Source organism: Pteropus alecto, unplaced genomic scaffold (genome assembly GCF_000325575.1).
Source record: "Pteropus alecto unplaced genomic scaffold, ASM32557v1 scaffold35, whole genome shotgun sequence".
NCBI lineage: Eukaryota > Metazoa > Chordata > Mammalia > Chiroptera > Pteropodidae > Pteropus > Pteropus alecto.
The window spans coordinates 7,284,519-7,306,277 of NW_006437828.1; the positions used below are offsets into that span (position 1 = coordinate 7,284,519).

The following is a 21,759-nucleotide window of genomic DNA, read 5'->3' on the forward strand; positions in this document are numbered from 1 at the left end:
GGCACAGAGGCAAGGAAGCTCTTACATTTGCTGTCCCTTCTTTATATCTTTGACCTTTTTCTTTATCTCAGAATCCCCCACAAGAAAACCAAACATTAATACCTAAGTTTGTTTAAAGACTATCAGTTCTGCGATTAGGTACAGAAATGAAAAGGATATATGCCTGAATTATAAGTTTCTCATTTGCAGCTTTAGTGCCAATGGCAAGAGCAACAGATTGGATGTGGACAGCGTATAGGATCAAGCCGAGCTAGATAATGGGTCTTAGTACTTACAAGAACACATGAAGTAAGTTAATTTTCTCACTGAGTACAAATTTCTTGCTTTTTATGCTGTGCTATGTCCTTTTAGTCAAGGTGCCAGCTCCCTACCGAAACATACAGCCTGGAAAGAAATACTGTCAACTGGCTTAAAGGAAGAATCTAACCTAGTATAACCTAATATAACCCTAAAAGAGAACGTATATATTCCCAGAAATACAAAAATGAGCTACAAAATTTAATCCAGGTTAATGAAGAAAATGGGAAGAAATTTACCAATGATCCATATCATCAGAGTGAAGCAGATTCTGTAACATGACTATGTTTAACAATAAATTCAAAAAAAAAAACTGCTTATAATCATAAGAAAATAGCGTTTCTCAGGTAAAAAAAAAAAAATGGAGAAATACTGATAAGGAAAGGAATGAGGCTTTCAAATGATAGAAATATTTCCGAGGGGAGAATCAATTGTGAGACACCTCGCCTCTGAAAATCAATGAAGTCCAGATGAATTGTCAGAACATTAAGAGAGAAAAGAAAATTAGAAGTTTGGCCCAGGAGGTTCAACCTCTAACTAATGGAAGTTGCAGAAAGCGACACCGGAGGCAACGGGAAGTGGGGTGCAGAGAGATCTGGAATGATACATGGGCTACAAGTATGAACGACAACAAGTCCAGATAAGGGCGAGTCAGAACACACTACGGGAGCAAAGGAGATTCAGAGATTACGAAATTGATAGAATACTTGATGCGCCTGAACGTGCTGAGGAGATTTAGACACAAGAGAAGGGTCTGGGGTGAAAAAGTGAGAAATAGGGTCACTTTCCCATCTGTCCCACAGCGTTCCTGTCGGGATTTCTATGCTAACACTTAAAAGCCGCACTGTAATTATTTATTTGTATATGTGCCACTTTTCAAATGTAGACAAGTACTAACTTTAGGAAAAGCAAAACGTATGTGAAAAAGGATAAACAACTAGTTTATTGAATGGCTCTGCTGTGAATAGTCCTTATGCTAGGATAATAATGCAAAAACTCCATAAAGTTCCCAAATGGCTCCATAACTATTTTGGAAGAATGCGGAATAGGAAATATAACAAGCCTTGAAACACCATCTGGCTCAAGTTTCATGAATGTTTAATAATAATGAAAAATTCAAATGAAAATAAGAAATAAGTGAAGGGAACGAGCAGCGCCATGACCCTCTTCTACCTACTCAGAGTGACCTCGAGATAGAACTGGGTCTGGTTTATATTCGGGGGCGAGCTGCAAAGTTGGCAGTGACAGAGATGGACACTCAGAGAAGAAGTACTAACCGCTCTGGGCCAGATCCTGAACATGCTGAAGCTTGCGCCACTCTGTTTCTGAGAGTGTTTTCATTTGTAAAACTGCAGGGGACCGTTCTGGAGGACTGGGGTGCTTTTCACAGAAGGGGGCTGTCGTTTCCTGGATGTTTGGCTACAAATACAACGCCTCTGAAGTCCTAGGGGAAACTGACAGGCGAGCTCGCTGAGAGCCACTGCCCAACTGCTGCGACTCGTCTCCCTGAAAATAAAAACTGCTGCCTGACAGATGAGTGCCATGCAAATGATGCACGAAGGTTGAACGTAATAAACGGAAGGGATGACACGAATGGGATCGTCATAACTGGCCTCCCTGACACTTGGCCGAGCCATTTCCCAGGCAGAGAAATCTGATGATGCGCACCTTCGGAGCACAGACAGCTGTGCGATCAAGTGAACTCTTAAATAACTCATACAGAGATAGGAAGAAATTTAACATTTCCTCGCTGCGAAAACGTTCCAAGGCAATTTTTAAACAAAACCCTTCTTAAAACATAAACATAATAAGAAATATGCTTAAGTATCATTTGTAGGATTTTAATGTTTTAAATACGGCGGCAACCTCTTCAGAGGGGTTGGGGGTGAAGCTTCAATTAAATAAGATCCAAATAAGTGACTGGGAATTCCCCAAAGCAACCATTTCTAATTATGTCAAAATGACCATGGAAATGTAATGAGACAAGAAATAACTTATATTTGCCAAACCTCTTCTAAGGGAAAAGTACAGTATGCGGATGAAAGAAATATTTTCCTTCAAGTTTTTTATTTAAAAAATTTCCAAACCCATAGAAAGTCTGAAAGGACAGAACCTGAACATCCCTAAATCCTTCACTTAGATTTCACAATCGTTAAGACTTTACATTTGTATTCTCTCTCACTTGATCTCGCTCTTTCTCTCCAGGTGGTGTGTGTGTGTGTGTGCATGTGTGTGTGAGTGTGCATGTGTGTGTGCGTGCGTGCATGTATGTGTGTGTGTGCATGTGTGCGCGTGCGTGTGCATGTGTGTGTGTGTTTGTCTGCACACACACGTCTTCTCGTCTTTGAAACATCTGGCAGGAAGCTGTGGACATCTTTTCACTTTGTCCCTTAAATATCTCAGCACGTGTCTCCCAACACTAGGAATATCATCCTTCATAACACCATTATGATACTTAAGAAAATTAATATTAATTCAATATCAAATATATAGCCCATATTTAAACTTTCACAATTGTCTTTTATAGCTGTTTTCATTTTATATCCTGATCCAGGATCCAATCAAGTCTCCTACATTGTATTTGGTGGTTGTATCTCTGGAAAACGTTTAAATAAGCCATGAATGGGAACCCTGAGGCAGGTGGCGTACCCCAGTAATAACTGATGCCTTCTTAGGAGAGTGGGCCCAGTTAATTGTGACACTTGTTTGTTTGTTTCTTTGAGGCATATAAAGTATGGAGCAAAAACCGAATAGCTAGGGCAACAGAGAAGGCTAAACTTCTTAAAATTAACGTTCTGATAACACGTTTCAGCACTTATGCGCAGGTAGACCGAGCGTGCAGAGCATACCATGGAGGGCAACGTCAAGTTTTAAGATGTGCCCAACCATGAGCAAGCCCAGGACACTGAGTTATGGAGCTGTTCCAAGTTTTCTTGGCTTGACCCTAAGTTTAGAAGAATAAGAAAAAGAAGGCACACTCGACACGCAGAGTAAGAGCAGTGCATCCCAGATTACCTCTTCTGCAGCTGCTCGTCCGACATCTGCAGCTCCTCTTTTAAACGCATGTACCTGTCTTTTCTCAGCAGCCGAGAGCCGTCATAGAGGCTTAGCTCCCGGTCATGGATCAACCTGATGGGAAACGAGAAAGTCAGAGAACAGAGTAATCAGCTTCGAACGGTGAAGTTAATAACGTCCATGACCACAGGCTGTTGCGTCTAACAATTCTAGATGTACCTTTCGAAATTTTAAGTTGACCAGTGCTGTTACACTTGGCAAAATGGTTGATTTCTGTATCAAAAATTTTAAAGTGCCAATGGTCAGGCCTCACCACGGGTCGACGGCATCGGACTCTGAGGAGGCGGGGCCTAGGCATCAGCAGTGTTTAAGTCCCACACCCACAGGTGGTTCCAAAGCCGAGGACCTGGGACACGGCAGCGTGGCGCCACGTGCAGCAGAGCCGGCTGGCACTTGTGGCAGCTGCTGCTGCTGCTGCTACTTGGTGAACCAGGCAAGAGAGAGCTGATAAAACGGGGGAGCAGCCTTTTGTTTGTCTGCACTTGACTGTTTAGAAGAGGAAAATACTACAAATCTATGGAATGTTTACGGTGAACCACTTAAAGTACTTTTAAATCTAGTCAGGATTAACACAATGTTTCTGAAATCCTTAAGTATACTTGGTATGTACACCTTTTCAAGGACAAAAAAACTTTGCGTAGTTAGTTGGGGAAATGGATTATTCCACTTATTTGAACTTTCCTGATAAGTCAGTCAAATGTCTACAAGTGTTAGAATCGAGGCGTAACAACAACAAAATCCAGTATCATCAGTCTCCGCAAATGACACAGGATGGGAACATTTTCCATGGAAGTTACACGTGCAGTTTTTTCTTAACACTAAATTCAAGAGAACTTAGTTAGGAATCTGTGGATATTTGCCCCACCTAAACTGAAATAAGAGAAAAACAGTTACGTGAATGTTCGAGCTAGTGAGCACGAAGCGAGTTTTTCTGGTTTATATAAAATACAATGAAACACATTCTATATAAGAAACTGTATTTTCTCTCAAAAGAAAAATTCCAACAAGATCAATCAGTAATTTAAGTCTATGATTTACAAGGAGTTTGTAAACAGGGAGCTGCGGCTCTGATAAGCCACAGAAACTTACACTGTGTGACTTGTCGCATGTCAATGATCTTATGTAAAGTCTTTCAAAATCACTAACTTAAAAGTTTTCTTAAAACACATAAGTCTGCTATGCATAGCAGTGGCTTCTCCCAAATGTTCATTATTTGAAGTTTTACCGTACATACTGTATTTACAATATAAAAAAAAATCTGCCGTTTTACATGGGTACAGAATTCTAAGATCTACGCAACCAGTTTCAAAATAGGTGACCGAGAGAGAGTCCCACGTCCACCACGTCCTTGTGCCCTTTCGTGAGTGTGACTGCACAAACCTCTGCAGCACGGCCAGGGTGCCCGCGTTGACCCGGTGGATGCCATCGAGGAGGACCAGCTTGCCTTCCAGCGCGGCGGTCACGAGGGGCGAGGACCGCCAGGCCGTGTCCCCGTTTGGGAGGGTGTACCTCTGCTGCAGCAGGTCACGTGCCGTCATGTCCTGAAACCGGTCCCCCCGCCCAAGAACACACGGAATTAATTGTGAAGGCGTGGACGGCAGCTTATTTAGCTCCCAGTTACCTCTCAGAGCATTCCATACAACAACCGGAATTCAACTCCAATCCATCAGAGGAAGACTCACAAGCCTTTCTTGGTCATTCGAGGGTTTTTCCTATTACTCATCCACACAATAGAGGAAGAGTGAGGTTTTTTCCCTTTCGATTTAGCGTTTCCCCAACCCCCTTCTTTTAACATGTTCGTTTGCTATCGACAGGGATAATGGCAGTAATTTTCGCTGATTTTAATGGACTTTCATTCAATCTGCTTTACTCCTGGCGGGGATCCAAATGCATGCATCCCTGTTTAAGAATTAGAGGCCACATAAACTCAGTGGATGGAGATGCCTATCAATAATGTACATTTTTCTTGCAGTTGATGAGTTCTCCTGAAAAGCCAGGCTAGGAGCCATGACAGTGACTAACACTTCAAGGGACTTGAAAAAGGAGGAAACTGAGAACAGTCATCAGATGAGGTACAGGAATCGACAAACAATAGCATGGCACTTATAAGCAATTTTTTAAAGTGCTCATACAATGTGTCAGCACACAATCAGTGTAACAGATTTAAGCAAACTCTTACTAGTAGTGGCATAGAAAAGTCTATGCACTGTAAACAATTTTGGTGCCACGTAATAAGAACAATTTTTTCTTAAGTGTGTCACTGTTGAAGACAAGTGCTTCTTTTCTGTTACCAGTTTCAGATAAATTTTGTGCCGCTTTTATCCAACAAAAAAATACTTTTACAGCCAATTTTAACTAAAAATTTAGTGTTTGGTAAATTCTTTGAGACCTCTTCAAGTTTAAAGCAGATAGAAAACTAACGAATTTGCTTCTATTCACAATGGCAACAAATGGGTACTGAAACCAAGGTGAAAATTTGTCTTAATCACTTTGATGATATCACCACCCAAAAATGGCTGACTGAGGGTGTGAGGAGGCCCTCACTGGTCACATGGACACCTGAGAAACAGTGATGTTCAAACTCGGCAAGAGACATTAAGGTAATGTTTTACCCCTTCCTCCTAATGAGAATTATGAGAGTGCACAAGGATATACAAAGTGCTTAACAAAATGGCTTAAATTAAAAATCGAAAAAAATGAAGGGCAAAGAAAGTAAGAGCAGGGCTTGTTTCTTTTAAGCATTCCTATCTGGCATGAGGAAGGCATCCCACTGATGCCATATTTTTAAGGAAATAGATGGGTGTTAACTTTGAAAATCCCAGCTGCAGACTGAAAGCAGATGATGGTTTCCTGACCCAAACCCAGCCCCTGAGTCTTTTGCTGGGCCCAGGGATGGAGACGAGGCACGTGACTGCGGCATAAGAGGTTCAGACCCCTGAGAAGCTATGGCTGGCAACTGGCAATTAAAAAAAAAAAATTTCAACTGAGAAAATTCCTCGCTCTCATACTAATACATCGTGAAATCGGTATTCTGCGAACGACATGAAAAAACACTACTTCATTTGGCCACGATTCCAGAGTACTTTCACATCGTGTTACTTCACGCAAGCATTCCCTTTCATACAAGTTGTTGATTTTCCTAATTAATATTCTATACTGGGAGAAAAAATGAAATTCCAGCTTTTCCTTAAAGAGATAATTGGCCCAACTTTCCACAATATTAGTCATAATCGGAAATTATTTTCAATGATGTGAAAATTATTTTCAATTGTGTGAAAATGCCAGGATACCAAAGTAAAAAATGAACTTTCACAGAAAAAATGAACCCAATCAAACCTAATTAAGAGAACTTTTTCAGCATAGTCTGAAATGGGTCAGTGAAATGAATTAATTTCAATAATAAGCTAATTGTTAAAATAGAGTAACAGCATTTTCAAGTGTTTCTGTCTATAGAATATTTGGGTTTTAGTACCAGGAAATTGTTTTCATATCTTGATTTATTTTAAATATACTACATCATGACAGTGTTACAAATAGATTATTTCCTTATTCTTCCCACCTACACGCACATCCCTAAAGCAAGTGGAAAAGCAACATTTAAAAAAGTGCGCATATTCCAGTATGAGCATTTCGAGAGTATACTAATAGAAATCAAGAAAGATGAATGTTTCCATCTTTGCATAAATTTTCTTATCCCTGAAACCTTTGAACTTAAGAGAATAAAAATAGCGCTAATGATATCATAAAGCCTGAACCATTTCCTCTTTCTGCGTTTCCTTAAAAGTTTAAAAATAGCAGGACATGAAATCTGGCTCCTCCAGAGCTACCGCTGTGTAACCTTCGACACCTCCTCGCTCAGCTCCCTGGAAAACACCCACATCACTCTTATGATTCTATGTAATATGGAATTTTTTAAAATTAGCAATGAAGAAAGCTTTCTGAAAATAAAATGTGCTAGTAAAATGAGAAGCATAAGTGAATAAAATGTATCAGAGAATACAGATTTCAATCCTAAAGCAATTATATGCCTTAAATGCTTTTAGTACCTTTGAATGGCACATACTAATTTTTCTGAGATCCCTTTCAGAAACCTGAATACAAGTCATTAGTTTTATAAAATAACTGCAAAAAGTGGTTGTGTGTTGAGTGGCTAGAATCAGATTTAGAATTAGTTTTTCAAGGTATGAAATTCAGAAAGATAACTGAAAATATTATAGTAAATTTTTAGTGTGTAAAAAAATTTGAGTTACCTCTCTCTTAAATATATTGATAAGAAAGTAAAATTTTACATTATAATGGATATATAATTTTTATGGTAGAAAATTTAAATGATTATAGCAAAAGTAGTATATAGAGTATCGCTTAAACTAGGTTAAAAAAAAATGATGCAAACAAAAAATGATGCATTTCTATCACATACATGAACCCAGGAGAGTTTCAGAAAGTAATTAAGCTGGCTTCAAAAAATATGTATAACATAATGTATTATAAAATTAAAAATAAATGGACAAAAAAGCTAAACAGAGAAGATAAAATCAAGAAAGGTAAAGATGACACACAAAATGTACTATAAGAACCTAAAAAGCAAATCTAATCTTTCTAATATCAAATACAAAAAGTGACATAAAAAAATTACATAAGTCATGATAACCACAGCACTGACACCAAAAACATAGCAGCACTACAATTCTTGATAATAAGATTGAGGAAAATTTGTCAGGTCATCACATAAAGAAGAAAGTTTTAATGAGCTAATGGAAATAACAACAATTATAGCAGCTAATACTTATAGAGAGCTTACTAGGTGCCAAGCATCTTACCTAAATTAACTCATGTAATCCTTATAACTCTAAGAGATACGATTATTGTCTTCATTTTGCAGATGAGAAAACTGAGTTACAAAGAGGTGAAATGGCTTACGCGAACAAGGACTCAGTAAGCAGAGGAGCCAGATGATCCCCAAGAATATTACTATGACAAATACAGCAACAAGTTTCAGTAAAAGAAATTCCATAGAGAAAGATCTAATCTGGATTAAACAACCCATCGGTGTTTTGTGGAGTTAATATTCCAGCTGCTCGCCTCTCAGGCGACTCTTCACAAAATTTCAAATTCTTTGAGAAGAGATGAAAGTAGTGACCACGACATTAATCATCCCCCCAAATGCCCTAAACACTGCTAACCTCCACTGCTGTTAAAAATATCTTTAAATAGATTACACAAGAGTAAAGTAAAAATGCTTTAGTTAACAGTAATTATATCTCTAGGTGGATATGATTCTCAATTTTCTTATTTCCGAAATGAAAATATAAACAGTGGGCATTTGTTTTTTGATTGGAGTAAATATGTATTACTAATGATTTTTTTTTTTCCAGAAGAAACTAGCTGAAATTCTGCCTGCTTTTGAGGTCTACCAAAAAATATCCTGGCAGTTGTATAAATACTAAGAAAATCTGGGATTTAAGTAAATGAAAGAATACACTAAGACTAGCCGATGTAAGCCTTCAACTTTGTAAGAAGGGATTAATTATGTCCATACCTATTAGTGGCAGAATATCGTGTAAATATTGCATAAGCACAGAATGTTAGTAATTTTTAGGTCCTGGAATGGAAATGAAGCCATTATTTACAGCGTAAGCGTGCTCTGTGAACAGAATGCCAGGCACGCTGCCAACATTCTTCAGTGTCATTTATGTTTGATCTCAAACAAAAAGGCCTCGTTTTACATATACTGTAAAATTTATTTGTAAACTCTTCCATGCTTCTCCCTCAAGTTCTTCCTTTAAAGAACTATTTTTAACCTGTCACACATATAATATGCTCCCGTTATGTACACGATCATGGTGTTACAGTGTCCCATGATTAAGTTAACTCTGCTATCAATGAAAGGAAGCTGACTTTATATAATGTAGAGCTCTCTTCATTGTAACCTGTGGGATCCACTGCAAGATTATTTGCTCTAGTTAAAAGATTTATCCTGTGAACACTGAACAAAATTCTTCTGATTGAAGCTGCCTAGAAGTCAAACCCACTGTCTCACTAACGACTGACCCAACAAAAGGATATTTTAATAAAATAGTAAAATAAAATGTAAAGTCAAGGTCAGTGTAGGTGCAATAATGTAACACGTACTTAATGAAGGTAGCCGGTCCCTATCCCGTTCTCCTACCTTCCTGCACTCCAAAGGCCAGAAAAGTAGAAACATCATTTCTTAGAAGCCTTTCCAGCTAGAGTTCTGTACATGACCCAGGTTCTCCTAAGCATTCTCACAGACACAAAACTGGGACATGAAAAAAGTTGGCAGTGAGCAGTGACAGCAAGGTGTCAGCCAGTGCGAGGAGACCTGCTCTTTAAGGCAGCTCTGGCCCAAGCTATCTTGGCTGTCACTTCTAACTGGGTAAAATCCTAAGACTGTTCTCTGTCCCTCTGGAAATTCTGTAGGTTCCCTAACACCCCAAAATAAACCCCTCTCAGTTTTAGATAGCAGGATAGATTCCATAGTTCACAAGGAAATCCACGGCTTAAGGATAATGATATTTTAAAAGTAAACCGACTTATTAAAGCTTGTGAAGAAATGTTCACAGATAACTAAGTATATAAAAAAGAGTAAGAACCATTTCAAAAAGGAAGGCAAAAAAATGTGATATGCTACAGAGTAAAACCCCAGTATATACAAACTAAAGAACCACATTTTATTCAAATGGTACTGCAAACTTTGCTACATGTTTATCACAAATGTTTGACTGTTAGAACAGGCAGCAATAGATTCTAGTTTAAATGTATGCAATAATACTTGCCTTTATAATAAATGTTTTTAAAAGCAAGTAACAAATAAGATCTAAGACCAAGGTCGGTGTAAGTACTAATAACCTGTCCATATTCAATAATGCCACCAGGAGCAGACGTGGCATTTGGCTTCACTCAACAACTCACATCCCTTCTGGTCAGCCAACACGGAAGGGGGAACAGTCGGACGGATGGGCACAGGACAGGAATAGCGGGCTTCCATTCAAGTCTGCTGCTTCCTCAGACTACGATACATGGGGTAGGGAGTAAGATATCTTTAGAAGCAAATAAGATAATGTCTGGCACCTACTGGGTACTTGATAAATGACAGCTGAATCTGAATCAACTGAAGAAGCAAAATAGAAACATGTTAAAATGCAGATGTAACAATAAGTCGTAGTTCAAGACTAATAGAATGATATAACAATGCTGTATGACAGAAAAATTCTTGCCTTAGAATTTAAAGAAAAAGTAATATTGAAACAAGTAGAAATTAGTAAAGGAAAGTTGACAAAGGTCGCATATGACCTGGTCCTTTAAAATAATATAAATTTTCAAAATTTGTCTATCCACTTCTTCATATACTGATAGCTTACTACATATGAGTACTGTTCCAGGTGCTAAGGATACCGCAGTGAAAAAGATAAACATAGACTTTACACTCCAGAGAGAAGAGAACGAAAATAGAAAAAAGCAGAGGATGAAGACGAAAGAGGAGACACAAATGAGAAAAATGTCACGCAGTGATCAGTGCTATTCAGAAGACATAAAGCAAGGTGATAGCCAATGAATGGGCAGGTCAAGGATGTTTTAACTTGAATGACAAGAGGCCACGTGGAGATCATGGAAAGAGTATTCCAGGCCAGGACCACAATCTGTAGAGAGCCCCGAGGCAGAAAGGAGCCGGACAGGTCTGAGGGAAGGACACAGCCAGCGAGGCTGCACCGTGATGGGCAGCAGGTCCAGCAGGAGAGAGATGGCTGGAGAGGAGGGCATGGGCTGGTCCACCTCAGTGATTCTCAACCTAGGCTGCCTGCTGGAATCACTGAGAAGGTTTTTAAAGAAATCCTGAAGGCCGGGTCCCACCTTGGACCGATTACCTCAGACTCTCTGGTGGTGGGGCCTGGGCTCTGGAACTTTACCAAAGTTCCTTGAGTGGTCCTGTTCGGCAGCCAAGGGTGAAAAACACTGATGGAGGACTCGGATGACAGGGTGAGGAGCCCTTGGTTTATTCTAAGTATGACGGAAAGCTGTTGAGAGATTCTAAGCAGGGAAATGACGTGGTCTGGTTTACATTCTTAAAATATTCCTCCCACTGCTCCTTGGAGAATGGTATGGAACGAAGCATCATCATCTAATTAAATATCTAAAAATGTTTATAGATACAGAAATGTTAATGTCTACAAATTAAATATCTAGCAAAGAGAGTAGAACTTGAATGTTCTCACCAAAAAAAAGATAAATTTAAAAATATAATCAAAAATATGCACAAACATTCAACCAGCTAAGCTGACACTCTCATATCACATACACGTGCTAAATGCATTCCACATATATGTGAAATGCATTTTCCACCAGATTCCAGAAAAAGTGGGTTAGAGCTACTGGAGATGTCCATAGCTACAGTGGGACCTGCAAAAAGCAATGATGTTGGACCGATAATTGGCTGTGTGGGGTAAAGTAGACGGGGAGAAGCCTAAGAAGTGTGCTGTGGCTCCAGTACTTGATGGATCATTTGATCGGCTTAATGGATCCCTTCTGGAAAACGAAAGCTGCTTTGCTCCCCCATGGAGACATGGAGGAGCAGGCAGCCAAAAGCCTATTCACTGGGTGGGCTACAGGCAAGGGCCAACGGATTCAAGGAGTGTCGCTCAGGACAGAATGTGGAGGCTCCCAGCTGGAGCAGCACAGAAAGAGGCCAGCTAAGACTAAGACACGGGCTGGTGGAGGTAGCAGGGCGACCTGCCCACCCTGCCCCGCTTCCCATCCATGTGGCGGCATCATGAGCACCGCTCCTCGCCTGCCCCTTGGATGCGGGGAACTTGGGGGAACCGTGGGAAATGCACAGGAATGTCACCGGAGCTAGGTTGGCCAAGGGCCCTCTTCAGACTGTGAATGTCCTCACATTAGTCAATAGTGTGTAAAATCAGGGTTTCGACAACTTCCACTGGCTTCCATCCCAAACTCCTTTGACTCAGCTCCCAGAGGTGCTGGCTGAGCTGGTAAAGAACACCTTGCCTTTGGTGTCTTCCTTGACTCTCTCTGTTCTGCCAAACGGCTTTCACCCTAAACACTTTAGAAAGCCCTGTTTCCACTATGAGACTGGCTCGTAAATCAGCAATAAAATGCTACGCATTCAGAAGATGGTTAGGATCCTGAGTAGTTGAGACTTTTTAATAGGAGAAGAATAGAAAAACAAAGCATTTAGGAATCGTAAAAGGCAACTAGATGATAACTCTGAGAAGTACATATTTACTTTTTATTTTCAAGAATAAAATATGTTAAAAAATACACTGTACTTACAAAAATTTGTGAATTTCAAAATCAAATCAAAGTTATATCCTTCTTTCTTTTCTTTTTCAACATAATCCCCATAAGGAGAATATAGACAGATACATAACTTCATCACTAATCTAAGCTTTAGCCAACTCCTCACTCTTGCGGTGAACTTCGATGACTATAAAATCCTGAGGACCCTTAAAAGATTGCCCAAAGATCCTTAATCAAAATTATTGTAAAGTTCACTTAGAACAAAAGTACTAACTAATGGGGACAGTCAAGCATAACAGTGTGTTCTTACCAACAGTACCAGAATCTTGTCACACAGTGTCCTAAAGTTTAGAACTATTCCACAGGAAATCCCCAAATTTGAAATTCCTTTCCTCTTTGAGTTTATGAGTCTTATGTTTTTGGATCACCAAGGATGGTAAATGAAATACCTTTCAGGCTGGAGTTCCTTATTTGGTAGGATTCCTTTGTAACATTTATTTTCTTTCTTGGGCTAATGGATTTGGTTTTATTATAATGTTTATTTTTATACACATGCCCAAAGGCCTCCTAGTATGTGTTTATAAATCTAATAAATACTTCATGATAACTAAATTTAAGATAACAAAAACCAATGTTGTCTATTACTTTAAAAAGTATCGTTTCAATTAAAAAGGTATCCAGTGCATACTTTCAAAATTATAAAAGATTTCAATATCAAATTCAGATACTTTTTTTAAGCAATGTAAAACTTATTGCTTTTTAAGTGGTAAATTTCTGCAACATAGAATTACTTCAAAATGAAACTTTATAACATATATTGCAGAGTTAAACTTTAAGATACACTTTGCATTTTTAGAATGTACAACCATAAAAGATTACTAAGTTAAGCGAGCAAATATCTTGCTTTTTCAATACATAACTTTGTACCATGTCCTATCATATAAACACTTCAAGTAGTTCTAGTTGCGAGCTTAACATAAAACTATTACAAGTATCATTACAGTCAACTTTTGAGATTACCTCTCTGTCAAAATGAGAGCCTAAGGTGTGTTTTACAGAGTTTCAATTACTGTCAAGGAGGACTTCTATCAGTTGAAAACAACGCTCATTTTTGGAAACTCCTATATTCCTCTATTCTGTTACCAAGTAGAAAAATAGACCAATACTCAAAAACAAACTGTGATGTGACAAGAACACTAGCACTCTAGAGCAAATCAAGCTAATGTGAAGGAAAGCATTCCAAATAAAAACAGAGGGTATTTGTAAGACCTCAACTCAGTTCCTTCTCTCAGAGTGAGCTTCGTTGACAATATCTAACAACACTACACGTACATTAACCTAACAATCCCACTTCTAGGAATTAATCCTGAAGATAAACTTTTAACAATATGAAAATACATATTCATAAGGTTATTCATTACAACTGAGTTTGTTTATAAAATATTGAAAACAACCCAACTGTCCATATGTAGGAGATCGACTGAATAAACTTTGGTATATCCATATAATAGAATAATATGTAACTATAAAAAAGAATGAAGACTATATAAAAAGGAAGACAATTACCTTCAGTTTACAATTTCTATTACAAAATTCACAGAGGATATAGAATTTGCAAGCTTCACTTTTTAAACGACACACCTACTATGTGCCCATGAAGGGATGAGCAGCATGTTGTCACTGTCTTCAAGGATCTTACAAACGATGGGAGAGGTAAATTGCTAAATTCCATCAATTCCAAGAAACACACTTTTAACACCTTAATATCTCTGAAATCAGGGTATGTCTTCAATTATCAGAATTCTACAAGCGTTGCTGGCCAACTAGTTATCATTGCCTGTGCACGTGTGAACTTGGTTTTGTATGTTTGTCTGTGGCATAAAAGGACAACTACAATTCATTCATGTTTTAGTCCACAAATTAAGGACCATTTGGGAAAAGAATATGAGTCCTAGCTATTGCCTAAAAATGTATCTGTCAACACCTTCTGTGAAAATCAAGAAAATACCAATATCAAAACCAGCTGTCAGTAGCTTGGAAGAATATCCCGGAAACAATAGAAGAGTACTCTGTTCTTGACAGAGCACAGGGGACACGGAGAATATTGTGTGAAACAACACGAACATCTACAACTGAAACAAAAGGTGCTTTCAAAGATTCTGATCTTTAAAAGATATCTTCGGATTCTGAAGATAAAGAAGTTTTAAAAATAGTTGATCCATTTATTACATTTATACTTTCCTTTTTCTGTACGCACAAGAGATATACAACCTAAATTAAGTCTGTAAGAGTCCTTTCATTAAGGATTAAATAAAAATTCCAAGTGACAGTCTTACATCATAATTTAATTCTCAGTACTTTTTCTTTCTTAGTCGTATATAAATAATGATGTGTCTCACAATTTATGGCATGTCTGAGTTAATGAAATACTGTCATTATTATAGTACAGACTGATAAGTGCTATCAAAAAGGACATTTAAGAGCTGCTGACGCATAAATCAAACCAGGGACTCACAGAAAACTCAGAGGTGGTGGAAGTGGAGCTAAGATTTAAAGAGTAAGCAAACTGGTCCCCAGGAGAAGCAGCATTCTGACAGCATGAGCACTGCAAGGAAACACAGATGTTTCGAAGCAGCATTCTGACAGCATGAGCACTGCAAGGAGACAGAGATGTTTCAGGCAGCAAGTCATGCTGGGGAGACCAAAAACCATTCCTCATGGCGACAGTTAAAAGGGGAATGTTAGTTGCGTTGGGTGAGGCCTCCAACCTGGCTAAAAGAGGCGTAGAGGGACCAAATCAAAAAGAGCGCTGTGTGCCAAACAACAGAATTTGAGTGTTCTCTTCCAAACTATGAGCAGTGATTAAAAGGTTTAAAGCAGGGGGAAAATTAGAAAGATCAGGAACAAGAAAAGGATGCCTTCTCTCCCCACTTTTATTCAGCACAGTATTAGAAGTCTTAGCCAAAGTAATAAAGCAAGAAAAAGAAATAAAAGGCATCCAAATTGGAAAGAAAGAAGTAAAACTGTCACTATTTGAAGATGACATGATACTATCTGTAGAAAACCCTAAAAACTCCATCAAAAAAATGGTTAGAACTAATAAACAAATTCAGTAAAGGTTCAGGATATAAAATCAACACATGAAAGTCTGTTGTGTTTCTATATTCTACTAATGATCTATTGGAAAGAGAAATTAAGAAAACAACCCTGTTTATAATTGCAACAAAAAGAATAAGAATCAATTTAACCAAAGAACCGAAAGGCCTGTATGTTGAAAACTTTACATATTAAAGAAAGAAATTTAAGAAGAAACAATAAATGGAACAAATAAATAAATACTCATGGATTAGAAGAATATTGTTAAAATGTCCATACTACCCAAAGCAATCTACAAATTCAATATAGTCCCTATTAAAATTCCAATGATATTTTTTAAGGAAATAGAACAAATAATCCTAAAATTTTTATAGAACCATAAAAGATCCTGAATAGCCAAAGCAATCTTGAGAAAGAAGAACAAGGCATCATGTTTCCTGATTTCAAACTACATTACGAGCTTTGGTTATTAAAACAGAGTGGTATTGACATAAAAACAGACATACAGATCAATGGAACAGAATAGAGACCCTGGAAATAAACCCACACATACACGATCAATTAATTTATGACAAAGGAGCTAAGAATATACAATGGGGAAAGGACAGTCTCTTCAATAAATGGTGTTGGGAAAATTGGACAAACACATGCAAAAGAGTGAAACTGGACCACTAACTTACACCACACACAAAAATTAACTCAAAATGGATTAAAGACTTGAATGTAAGACTTGAAGTCATAAAACTAGAAGAACACATAGGCAATAAGTTCTGTGACAGTGGTCTTGGAGACGGTTTTTTAATTTGACACGAAAAACAAAGGCAACGAAAGCAAAAATAAATAGTGGGACTATATCATACTAAAAAGCTCTGTGCAGCAAAGGAAATGATCAAGAAAATGAACAAGCAACCTCCTGAATGGGAGAAGATATTTGCAAATCATACACATGATAGAGGGCCAATATCCAAATATATAAAGAACTCATACATTCAAAATTAACGAAAAGTAGCATAAAAGCCCCAAACTGTACAATTAAAAAATGGAAGCGCATCTGAATAGACATTTTTTCAGAGAAGACATACAGATGGCCAACAGGCATATTAAAAGATGCTCTACATCATTAATCGTTAAGGAAACGAAAATCAAAACCGCACGAGATATCACCGCAACCTATTAGAATGGCTATCATCAAAAAGACTAGAAATGACAAGGGTTGGCGAGGATGTGGAGAAAAGGGGACCCTTGTGCACTGTTGGTGGGCATGCAAATCGGTGCAGCCACTAGAAAAATAGTACGGAAGTTCCTCAAAAACTTAAAAATACAACTACCACACGATCCAGCAATTCTATTTCTGGGTATTTATTCAAGGAAAACAAAACCCCTAACTTTAGAAGTTATATACACCCCCATGCTCACTGCATGGGATATAAAAACAACCTAAGTGTCCACTAGTGAATGAGTGGATAAAGAAGATGTGGTACATATACACAATAGAATATTATTCTGCCATAAGAATGAAATTTCCTCATTGGTGACAGCATGAATGGACCTCAAGGGTATTATGCTAAGTGAGATGAGACAAATACCATGTGATACCTCTTTTGTGTGGAATCTAAATAAATAAATGAATGAATGAATGAATGAATGAATGAATAAATAATCGATCTAAGCTTATAGATACAGAGAATAGACTGATGGCTACCAGAGGTGGGGGTCGGGGAAAGGGTGAACTTTTTTTTAACTTTAAATAAATTGAATAACAATTTTTAAAAAGCAGGGAGAAAATCAGAAATAACAAAATTCAGTATTGGAAGGATAGATTAGACAACACCCAGACTGGAAACAGGTCGAAAGCTTAGGAAGCTAGTGTGGATAATCTAGGTGAAAAGGGCTGAGCATCAGAAATAAACCTAGTGCAGCAGGAACACAGAAATACTGACATAAACACTAATAAAAATGTCGTGAGGTACTCGGCAATTGAAAAGAACAAACTGCTGAGACATGCAACAATGTGGACGAACCTCAAATGCTTTATGCAAGTAAAGGAAACCAGACTCTAGAGGCACATGCTGTTTAGTTCCATTTATATGCTATTTTGGAAAAGGCAACACTAATAGAGACAGAAAACAGATCGGTCCTTGCCAGGGGCTGGGCGGGGGTGGGGAGATGGGGGTGGGGAGGTGACTAAACAGGGCACGGGAATTTTTTGAGGTGATGAAAGTGTTTTACTTCTCAATCATGGTGGTTACGCAACCAAATGTGTCTGCCGAAATGGATTGAATTTTACTGTATGTGAATTATACGTCAAGAAACATTACTAAAAAACCAAACAGAATAAAACAAAACACCAGAAATGATACAGCAGAACACAGCTACTACTCACTGGTGCAAGTGTTGGCTATGGCTGCTTCTCCACTAAGCAGCAGAGCTGAGCAGCATCAACAGGGGCTGCCTAGTTCATAAGGCCTGAAATATTAATTACCTGGCCTTTTAAAGAAAAAGCTTTTCAACCTTGTTATAAAGCAATATCACCCATTTGTTTGGTTCTTATTCAAAAAACTTAATTGTCCCTAAAAGAAATATGAAGAAGGTAACAGAATGTGCATAAATGCTCTATTCAAACCATCTGGGGTGTAGAAGTGAGTTGTTTTCCAAATACATCCTGAATTAAGTCTCCGAAAGGAAAGAGGAATTACTCTGCTATCAATAACAGCCACAGATTTTTTTTTTAAAAGACACTTTCACAAAACCTTACCATTATAATCACTACATCCCCTAATTCGAATTATTGTTTTGATTATATAGCTGTTGGATATTTCTGTTGTTGTTTAAGTGATGACACTGGCCTTTTATTTAAGTAATTAGCTACAATCTATAAAACTGCTTCTTTATATGACTCCTATAGGAAACAACTAGCTTTCCTGTATATTTGCACTGTGGATTCAAATAATTAGAGAGACATAAACTTTCGCTTGTCTTTTGAAGCTGGAAAATGTGGATAACAAAACTTGTGGCATTTTTACATAAAAATAAAGCATAAGCATTATGTGAAGAATTTTTAAATGTGATAAGAGAAATTATAACAGCTGCCTAACAATGCTTTCATTATACATAAGTTGTATATATCTCATTATTTATTTTTAAAATGAAAAAGTATTATAAAATGCTACTGCGCACGGAAGATAATTATCATGGTGACTTACAATTAGTTGGGCATAAACTTGAATAACCTTTTCCAATAATGGTGATGCATTACAGTCATCCATAGGATATTATTTCCAATAAAGTACATTCGTGAAGCAACTTATTTGAGTAAGGATTATACCTTCTACATTTACAATTTTATTTGTAAAATTCCTTGTGTGTGCAATTGCCACCTGCATATTAGCACCCTGATGAAACGTATTGAGATGATTATTTCCATATATGGAGTAATACATACAATTCTACAATTATGAGTAGTGCCATAGCACATTATAATTTATCTATTAAATTATGGCGAAGAACATTATAAATAGTTATTGGTCCTCTTATAACATGTCTCTGGTATTATAGGCAAGAAATATGAAATCATAGTTTATAAAAACATCCCTTCAAATTAGAAGGGAAATTTTATTCTGCTAACTTTTAAAGTTTTATAATTTACTAAATCTTATACTCTGATGGATTGAAATAAATTTTAAAATATGTTCTACATAAAGGAGGGAGGAGACAAAGTAACATCATTATCAAGAAGAAATTGAGGAGGACGTGTGACAGAAGCCTTGGTAAGCTTGAGACTGAAAACGATTATTCAAGTCAACCATCTCAAAGTTCTTATATGATGATGGTAAACATCATTCTTTGAAAGTAAATGTTATGAAAAATAAATGTGAAGGAGTTGAGGTAAATTCTTAGATAGCCTTTATAAAGATTATTCTATATGGGAAAAGAAAAAAATTCTAAGAAGACAAAAAGGACAACAGATTATAGTAAAATAACAAGTCGGGAAAACGAGAGCTGTGGAATCATGCAGAAAGTCAGCCTCCAAGGTAGACTATAAACACTTAAATGAATACAGATATCCTGACATCTTCAAGTAAGAAAAATGCAAAAGTCAAAGCAAAGACTAGAAGCAAAGAAATAAATCCAGGACGCAGAGCAGTGAAAACAGATGAGAGAATAAGAGAAGTAAAGATATTTCCACTGAATTTTGATAAACAAGAAGAAGCAGAGATTGTAGGGTAAAGGCAGATGGAGAAAGGGATTTGGTTTGAGTTTAGCTACAGGAAAAAACTTAGCTGAGGAGTCAAAAAGGATTCCAAGGCTTCGACATGTTTCAGACAGTGATTATTTTCATTAAAAGTCCCTTAAACTTATTTGGTCTCAGATTATGATCGGAGATGACCTGGCTTTTAATCCAATCAGTTTTAAACAGAAGAAAGATCTTAGATCTGGTGCTATTTATGATGATGTGTTAAGAAATCTGGAAATATGCTCTTATCTGGAGGTGAAGAAAAAGACTAATAACTTGTATTTCTTCAATACTAAAAAATGACTGGCTTCAGTACTAAAAAAAGAATAACTAGCTAAAAGAATCTGACCTAACATTTGAGCCAAATGATATAAGATTTTTATAACCTATTATAAAACTTATTTTATGTACTGCCACAATTTGTGTGAAGGTTCTGTTTTTCTTTTTCTTCATATGAAACCAGTTCTAAAAATAGTCAAGTCTAAAAATAAGGCAAAACCCACAGATTAAGTGTAGCTTTATACATGTGCAAATAACAGGGAAATCTTCACATCTTCTAGGAAAACAGATGTTGGGTTATTTATTCCTACTAAATTCTCTATTCATGTCAAATATGGACTATATTATTAAAAAACCCAAATCCATTCTTTAATTCTATCAAAATATAAAGTAGTTCCTCTATATAAAGTAGTCCCAGAGGGATCAGTGAACTCTACTAATAAATATGAAAGTGTGAGCAAAAAGAGTCTTATGTTTAATCTTAGGAGCTTGGTTCCTATCACGAAAACCAACTGATTAACAGTTTACAAAACCTGCAAATGTCAGTACAGTGCCTGAGAGATGCTTTGATCCAGTTCATAGAAAAAAGTCATGTGGAGAGAGAAAGAAACAAACTCACCTACAAAACATGCTACCATTATTATATTTCCCTATACCTTTATGAGTCCATACTTCCAGAAATCACTTTCCTCCTCGATATTTCTCTAAAGACTGATGAGCAGAAAAGAAAAATTACAAAAGGGGTTTTCAGAATATGTGATTAGTTTGTGTACCTCTGTACCAGCTTCCCTGCTCCTTGCAAGACATCTACAAGGCAGACAGTGTAGATGTGGAGGATGGGCAAATATTCTCATGGGAAACTCGAGTGCCTTTCAATCATCGTTACCCATGCTTTTCAGATAGAGGATTAATAAGATGTGGCTAAATGACCTTATTCAGTGGCAGAAACTAGAAGAGACTGACTTCATTATCTCAGAAGAGACCAAGACAGATGATAGCCGGCCACTAACTCTCACGGTAGCATCTTCTACCTTCGTTTATTCATTGATCAACAAACTGAACAAAAAAGTAACAAAACAAAAGCTAATATGTTCATGAGCTAATTGTCACTCTCCAAAAATATATAAGAAAATCTGTTCTCAGCCTTTAACACTAATTCTTTCATGTATAAAGATAACATTCTCGATGGCAGGATACTGTGGGTAGTTTTCCAGTGGAGTTGAGAGATCTCAATTGATGGATGCATACATACTCTCTTACTTGGTCATTCTTTTAATGGATAGCAGATTGAAGTAACCATAATTTTCATAGCTGAAGCATATGATCTTAGGATAATTTACCACTACAGTAGAAAAATCACTGTAAACTGACTGTAGAAATCCGATACAGAAAGTGTTATCTGAAAAAATGATAAGGTATAAATTATTTCCAGCTGTCATTAGGATGAGAGTTTTTATTTTAATGTGGAGAAAATAATCGGTACACAATTTTACAAAATACTA

General features: G+C 37.3%; 1 protein-coding gene across 2 annotated transcripts in view; it reads right to left on the bottom strand.

Moving 5' to 3' along the window:
- VWA8 (von Willebrand factor A domain containing 8) overlaps positions 1 to 21,759 on the bottom strand; it is a 258,042-nt gene that overhangs the window by 186,048 nt on the left and 50,235 nt on the right. For both annotated transcript variants that reach the window (XM_025049015.1, XM_025049014.1), the window contains exons 13-14: positions 4,753 to 4,913; positions 3,313 to 3,426 (exon numbers count right to left, since the gene is read on the bottom strand). In XM_025049015.1, coding sequence (XP_024904783.1) covers positions 3,313 to 3,426; positions 4,753 to 4,913 — 275 coding nt within the window. The remainder of the gene's footprint in view (positions 1 to 3,312; positions 3,427 to 4,752; positions 4,914 to 21,759) is intronic.